Genomic DNA, 7,993 nt, shown 5'->3' with positions numbered 1-7,993 from the left:
AAAGTTGTCCAAGGGGAGTTGTTGAAACCTGTGTGGAACTTGCATTTCTCCAGAGAATATTTACAGCTTATCTTTTAAACATTTTTTTAGTTTTGTTATCCTGCAGTCAGAGAATAAGTCTTGCAATATCTGTTTAGAAACCAAGTTGTCTGTTGTAATAAATATATGTTTCATATTATACACTAAGATGTTCTGTGCTATTTATAGAAAAGCACATTCTGTCACTGACCACAGACAGTTAAGTGCAGGATGTCTTACTGTCACTTAAACTTTGAGTCTGTGCTGCCAGGGAGGCAGAAAACCTCAGCTCCGTCGGTCTTGGGGTGCTGCCCCTCAGGCTGCACTGGAACAAGGGAGATTCATAGGTACCCCAAGCCTAGGGGAGGGCTATCTCATCTCCACTTCCAGCCCAGGCCTGCAGGTCTCCTGAAGCCCTCGGGCATCTGTGAGTGCCTGCAGCGGACAGTGGGCGGGGCTTACTCAGGTGTGCAATCCCAGGACTGCGTGCCCTTCCCCTCTATCCCCGCACAGCCTTTCTCCTCTGACATCAAGGAACAGCAAGACGGTTGTGTGGCCGGTGCAGAAGCTCGAAAATGACTGGGGCAGGGGAGTCAGACTTGGGGAGCGCCTTTAGATGACCCCAAAGCGCGGATGCCCAGGGCTTTCCCTGGCTGCCTGCTGCTGGATGAATGGGTACACGCTTCCATTGTCTGGGTTGGGATGGAGTTACGTGATCTCTAAGGTTAGGAGGGCGCAACAGAAAGCCAGGAGGGTTTAAGTAGGGGAGTGAAATGTGATCAACGTTTTATAGAGTTCTGGACTTTATAAAAGTTGGACTCTGGACTCCGCTCAGTGACAAGAGGGGGCTGGCGGGGCCCGAGGGAAGGCAGGGAGGGGCATGAGGGGCCCAGGCCATGGAATGGGTGCCAGGAGGGAGTGACGAGGGACCCTCGGCCTGAAGCTCCTTCACACGCTACCTCTTCCCTGGGGTCCCCAGGCCTGCAGAGGGGCCGCGGCTCCCCAGGCCTGACCTTGAGTGAGGCCAGTCTGGCTTCGGGCCACGAGACTGGATCTGAAATGTGAAGAAATGCGGCTATTTCCCGGTTGACGTGGAAGGTATCCGGTTACCATCTGCTCCGGGACGGAAGGGGTTCTCCTCGGAGGGAGGGCAGGGAGCCGGGGCTGAGGGCGGGGTCCCCGCCGGCCCGCCCGCGGGGTCCTGGGGAAGGCGGAGCGGGGCCGGGCAGCTCGGACCGAGCCGAGACAGAGGCCAGGGCGGCGCGGCCGGTGGGCGAGGCCAGCGCCGGGCCGCTCGGGCCGGGGGCGGGGCAGACGCTGCGCGGGGCGAGGGAACTGGGGCCGGCGGAGGCGCGCGCGGGGCCCAGGGTCTGGGGAGGGTGGCCTCTGAGCCGCAGGGGGCAGAGCCGGGCCGGGCAGGGCGGGCTTGGGCGCAGAGGGGTTAGCTTACCCGTGCCCGGGCTGGAGCCCGCGCCCCGGCCGGGAGCCCGCGCCCCGGCCCCCGGGTCCCGCCCCTCCCCTCGCCCCTCCCTCCCGGCCCCCCTCGCCCCTCCCTCCCCGCCCCCCGCCCCGCGCGGCCCCCGCCAGGCCCCCGCCTCCGCGCGCCATTCCTGCCGCCGCGCGTCCCGCCAGCCGCGCTCTTCGGCCATGGCGGGCCTGGGACTGCGACCGGCCAAGGGCTACCGGGTGGTGCTGCTGGGCAGCGTGGCGGTGGGCAAGACGGCGCTCGCCACGCAGTTCGCCTGCGGCAGCTTCCCCGAGCAGTGCGAGCCGTCGGTGGAGGAGCTCTTCAGCAAGGTGATCGAGGTGAACGCGGCGCCCGCCCTTCTGGAGATCGTGGACACGGTGGGCGCCGAGCACCTGGTCACTCTCAAGGACCTGTACATCAAGAACAGCGACGGCTTCGTGGTGCTCTACAGCGTGTGCAGCGAGGCCTCGTTCGAGGCGGTGCGGCCGCTGCGCGAGCGCATGGGCCGGCTGCGGGGGCCCAAGGCCGTGCCGCTGGTGCTCGTGGGCACCAAGGCCGACCTGGACGCCCAGCGCCAGGTGCTGACGGCGCAGGGCCGCGCGCTGGCCCGCGAGTGGCGGTGCCCGTTCCTGGAGGTCACGGCCAAGAGCAAACTGATGGTGGACCAGGTGTTCACGCAGGTGGTGCGCGAGATGGAGGCCCTGGCCCCGCCCGAGGAAGTGGTTCCGGCGGTCCCCACCAACGCGCAGGAGACGTGGCCGTCCGAAAGATTCATCGGCTGACGCGCGGCGGTTCCTCTTGCCTGTATTCGTCGCTTTTCGTGATTTCTGAAGCTCCCTTTTCTCCTCTGCGTTTTTAAAGAAAGTTATTCCGCTGTAAACAAGTGGTTACTTCTATATATTGACTCAAATCCGTGCCTCAGACTGTCCACAGAGCTTCTTAAATATTTGTTGAGAACTTTGCAACTGTGTTTACTTCTGACAGTGCTGGGAGGAGAAACCAAAAATCAATTTTTTACCTCCTGTATGAAGAAAGCCTACCCTTTTCTTCAGTGGAATTTGTTACAGGATTTTTTTTTTTTTTGGTCATAATTAACACCTTCCAGTGTCATCTGACGTTTGATATTGATTGAGGAACACGAACTGACGTTTCAGCTTTCCATTCCATGAGGCTCTGATGTGTTTCCCTTTCATTTACAGCCTTGAATTGCAGTAGTATTTTCCTCTCTGCGTACTTCTAAATATAGTTATGACATACATAGCCATGGTTTGAAAGGGATACTGTATACTCTGGGAGGGGAAAAATCAACTGTGTACTCGGGCAGAGATAGCTCAGATCTGCCTTCAGTTTTGTAATTGACATCTAGTCGATTTCTGCCTCTGTCGATCTGTCGATTAAGTGAAAATAAAATGACTTTAGAAGTCGATAGTTTTTGATATTTGTCTTTCTAAAACTTAAGCTCCAGTTCCTAAGGTTTCTGTACACCATATCTTTGCTTTTCAGTTATTTTCCAGGACAAGTTAGTTACTAGAGTGAAAATGGCCCCGCATCTTTGTTTCTGCAGAAGTGCTTTCGATTGCAAGTTTTTTTTTTTACTTGTCTCTTGCCAGAGTCAGATATGTTGTCTGAATACCTGCCTAGTTTAACACCAGTACTGAAATAGAAACAAAACATGAATCTTTCTGTATAGTTTTCACATAATGATAGTAGACATCTTTCTTGCACTGGCTTAATTTAAAAAATTAGTCTTTGATATGAGTTGCTTGTGTTTATTTGCACAAGTTAGCAATTTTACCTCCCCCACTGCAACCAATTTTTAAAATTTAGGAACTAGCTTAGCCATTTGAAGTGAAAGTCTCTCAGTTGAGTCCGACTCTTTGCGATCCCATGGACTATATAGTCCATGGAGTTCTCCTGGCCAGGATACTGGAGTGGCTAACTGTTCCCTTCTCCAGGGGATCTTCCCAACTTAGGGATTGAGCCCAGGTCTCCCACATTGCAGGCGGATTCTTTACCAGTTGAGCCACCAGGGAAGCCCATAGCCATTTGAACATCTTTCTAAGAAAAAAATATAACAACAAAGCTCTGCCTGAGATCTAAAATAATTCCATTAAAGGAAAGTTACAGAGTGGCGGTTATACTAGGCTCTGGGTGTTATATTTACATATCATGTTTGACTAGAAGAATGGATTTTAACACACACAAAAATATTTTAGAACCTCACAGTGCCTGAGAACTAGTTTACCCCAAGGAGGGGGCTAGGCCGGGACCTCCCCTGTCTCTTACTGCTTTCTCTTTCCCCTGGACGTTGGGGATGGGGTGGCTGGCTGCTTCCTTTCGAGCCTTGAAACCCAGCTAGCCTACGGCTCTCCTCTGACCCTCTCTCCTGGGGTCACTGCTCCTGGCAGTGTTACCTCACAGCCCCTTCCGGAATCATCATTCCTCCAAGGGGATGGTTCAGACACAGGGAGGGGGGAGGGGTGGGCAGTCAGGAAGCCTCTCCTGGCCTCATCTTGTTCCCACACTGCCCCCTCCTCCTGCTGAAGCGGAGGTAAAAACCCAAGACCCTTCCCTGACCAGATGTGGGCTGCACAGAGAAAGCCCGGGGTGGCTGGGGGAGCCGTGGGAGTGGGAAGGTGAACAGCAGTCCCCTCCCAGCCCTGAGAGCTGGGTCCCCAGGACTGGAAGTGGGCGACCCCTTCGCCCTGCCTTACTCCACTTGCTTATGCTGTGGCTCTGGGGAGGTTTTGTGTCCCTGGATCTCAGGCCCTCTGGATATCAGGCCTGATTCAGGGAAAAAATTCACATACAGCCATTTCTTTCTTTAAATTACTAGACTCGTCTCAGACTACCACTCAGATCCAGGTGTCCGGCTTGGAGGCCAGGGGCGTTCCTAACTGACCGGTCATGACCAGTCAACACGAATGACTGGGCCCATGTGATGAGCTCCTGTGACCACAGGACTATGCATGAAGCAGCTTTCTGGGTGTATATGCACGCGCGCACACACAATTAAAGACCCACACCCTGATTTTCTTTCTCTTCCCGCATTTCTAGTTTCTAATTTATTTACGTTCCTTACAAGTTGCCTGCATCCCTCTGGCCTTGGTGAGTTAGCAAGTGGCTGACAGGACCCCTCGTCAGGGTGCCGTGGTACTGGAAGCACTGTGCCCGGGTGAGGGGCAGTGAAACTGTGGCAGCCTGACTTGCCAGCTGGGAAGGGATGCTCAGATCTCCAGCCCTTCACATAAGACAGGGTTGTAGACTGTGTGCCCGGCGCCTGGTATAACTGGGGAATGCGAAGCTGGTTTCCAAAGAGGATGGAACAGTCACTTACCCACAAGCAGGGTGAGTGCTTCCGAGTCTCCAAGTGCCCCACCACTCGGCATGGACAGATCTTTTTCTTGGCAATGTGTTATGGTTTCAGTTTGTGTTATTCAGATTGTGGGTGATGTAAGTTTTTTTGTTTTTTGTTTTTTGCAGGATCTCACTTCCCTAACCAGGGATCAAACTTGGGCCCTCAGCAGTGAAAGCGCCAAGTCCTAACCACTGGACCACCAGGGAACTGGTGATGCTGAGAATTCTTTCGGAGATTTTTTTTTTATATATATTTCAGCCATGCCATGTAGCATTCGGGATCTGAGTTCCCAACCAGGGATCAAACCCTCGCCCCCTGCATTGGGAGTCTGGAGTCTTAGCCACTAGACTACCAGGGAAGTCCCTCTTTGCCCATTTTTGAATCAGGTTATTTTTCCATTGTTAAATTTTAGGAGGTCTCTATATATTCTGGAAGTTAATTTTGTATCAGGTATGTGATTTGCAAATATTTCCCATTCTGTGGGTTGCCCTTTTACTCTGTTGATAATGTATTTTGGTGCACAAAATTCAAATTTTTTCATGAAATCCAATTGTCCAGCTTTTCTTTTGTTGTCTGTGCCTTTGGCATCATTTCAAATAAATCACTGCCAAATTCAAAGTTTCCAAGTTTGGACATATGAAAACATAGGTTTAGGACTATACCTTTGGCCTATATTTTGTCTTCTATGCGGGTACTGTACTGTTCTGGTTACTAAAGTATTGTAGCAGTTTTGAAACCAGGAAGTATGTCTTCCAGCTTTATTCTTTTTCCAGGTTGCTTTGGCTGTTTGGGATCCCTTGGCACGCCATATGAATTTTACAATAAGTTTTTCTATTTCTGAAAAGATCTCATTGGAATTTTTATAGGGATTGCATTGAATCTATGGGTTGCTTTGTGTAGTATTGATATGTTAATGAGATGAGGTCTTCCAATCATAAACATGGAATCCATTTATTTGTGTCTTTTAATTTTTTAGCAATGGATTGTCATCTTCATTGTACAAGTCTCTCCACCTCTTTGGTTAAGTTTATTTCTAGTACTTTACTCTTTCTGATGGTATTGTAAACGGAATTGTTTACTTAATTTCCTTTTTGGATTGTTCATTGTTAGTGTATAGAAATGCAACTGATTTCTGTCTGTTGACTTTGTATCCTGCTGCTTTGTTGAATTTACCACCGCAAAGAGTCGGACACAACTGAGCAATTGAACTGAACTGAACTGAACAGTTTTGAGTTGTTTCTCTTTCGTGGAATCTTTACCGGTTTCTCCACATAAGATCATGTGAGCAGAGATACTTCAACCTCTTCCTTTCCAATTTGGGTGCCTTTTATTTGTTTTACTTGCCCTAATTACTCTGGCTAAGATTCCGGTACAATGTTGAATAGAAGTGGTGCAAGCAGACATCTCTGCCCTGTTCCTGCTCCTGATCTTAGAGGAAGAGTTTTCAGCCTTTCATCTCTGAGTATAATGTTCACTGCAGGCTTTTATATATTCAGTTTCTATTACATTTAGGTAATTTCCTTCTATTTCTAGTTTGTTGAGTGTTTTTTTCGTGAAAGGGTTTGAATTTTGTCAAATTATTTTTTGGGCATCAATTAAATATGGTATATACATTGATTTTTTTGTTTTTAAATTTTGTCTACACTGGGTCTTTGTTCCCCTGGGCATATGGGATCTTAGTTCCCCAACCAGGAATGAACCCACACCCCCTGTGTTAGAAGGGCGGAGTCTTAACCACTAGACCACCAGGGAAGTCCCACATGGATTAATTTTTGTGTGTTGAACCCCTCATGCATTCCAGGAATAAATTCCTCCTTTTTATGTGTTGTTAAATTCTCTTTGCTAGTATTTCATTGACAACATAGTTGATTTTCTCCCCCAGTTTTACTGAGATATATCTGACACAGAACACTGTGTAATGTACACTGTCACGCTGTGTACACATTAACGGTGCACAGAGTGACGGTTTGATACACATGTATGTTATCAGTACAAGATGATTAACACAGTTCGGTTAGAATACACATCCTTCACCTCCCATGATTATCATTTGTGTTGTTGCTGTGATAAGAACATTAAAGATCTACTCTCCCAGCAACTTTGAGTATGAGTTTTATCCTCTGTTCCCTATCCACTCCATGTTTTCTTTCCTCTCAGCCCGGACCTCGGCTGATTAGAGTTCTTGACCCAGTAGAAAGACCCAGGCATACATTCCCAAAGGATACGAGTCCTGGGTAGGTTTCTGCCACTTTTTGGTTGATACCGCTTTGTGATAACCTTTTACTATTGGAATGGAAATACCAAGAGGCATCTCAAAGAACCCACTCGGTCTCTGGGTACAACGGTTAGAGTTCCTCCACCACCCCTCAGCTCCCAAACTCCTGTATTCTGACTGTGGGGAAAACAGCACCAAATATTAGCCCCTGATTAAAGATCACGTCAGAAGCCGTAAGATGGAGCCCCGTCCTCTCCGAGTGCAGCCTCCCAGCTGGCGCTGCCTTGTCTTCAGAGGCCACCTCGCCTTCCCATCAGGCAGCTACTTCCGGTGAGCACATAGAAACAGGGCCATTGCCTTCCATGGGCATCACCTATTACTTTGTTTCTTCTGCTGTAAAATCAATCCTTTGGTCACAGAAATAGTCTGCTGGGTACCAGGAAGGTCTACAAGGCATCCTGCAAATCTGCGATGGTGGTGCTGGCAGAAGCATCAGAGGCAGGAAGGCAAAGCCATATCCAGAATAAACGTCCGCCCCAGGGACGGCAAGCAGCTGCTCCTTCCCCAGGGGAAGAAATCTAATGTCACTGACTTTTCACCAAGTGACTAGTGTTCCCTTGGAAGATGACACCATAATAGGGGCTCAGTGTTGGTCTCTGCTGCGGGCAGGTTAGATCCTCGATGGTGATGAAGCCGGGTCAGATGTTTTGAGGCAAAGTCCGTGATGCGGGGCCCATTCGTAGTCTCCATCCCTGCAGCCTTGGTTGTTTCGAGCATGGGCCCACTGGACAAGCACCTGGGGGCATGGCTAAAGTGGCTGAATGGCACAGGACGGACTGTCTTGCCCAACTGATTCTTGAGATCCTCCTCTGCAGAGGTGCCTGAGGGTGGGTATTCACATGTGGTAAAGTCCCTTCACAGTTGAAGGAGGTCC

The 7,993-nt window shown here is 50.2% G+C and overlaps 1 protein-coding gene across 1 annotated transcript; it reads left to right on the top strand.

Moving 5' to 3' along the window:
* Positions 1-1,595: 1,595 nt before the first annotated feature.
* Positions 1,596-2,912, top strand: LOC133234634 (ras-related protein Rap-2c-like). Its single transcript, XM_061395454.1, has one exon. The coding sequence runs from the start codon at positions 1,666-1,668 to the stop codon at positions 2,266-2,268; it is 603 nt and encodes a 200-aa protein (XP_061251438.1). The 5' UTR covers positions 1,596-1,665; the 3' UTR covers positions 2,269-2,912.
* Positions 2,913-7,993: the final 5,081 nt, after the last annotated feature.

The sequence above is a fragment of the Bos javanicus genome, chromosome 21 (assembly GCF_032452875.1).
Source record: "Bos javanicus breed banteng chromosome 21, ARS-OSU_banteng_1.0, whole genome shotgun sequence".
Classification (NCBI taxonomy): domain Eukaryota; kingdom Metazoa; phylum Chordata; class Mammalia; order Artiodactyla; family Bovidae; genus Bos; species Bos javanicus.
This window is presented reverse-complemented; position numbering and strand designations above follow the sequence as displayed.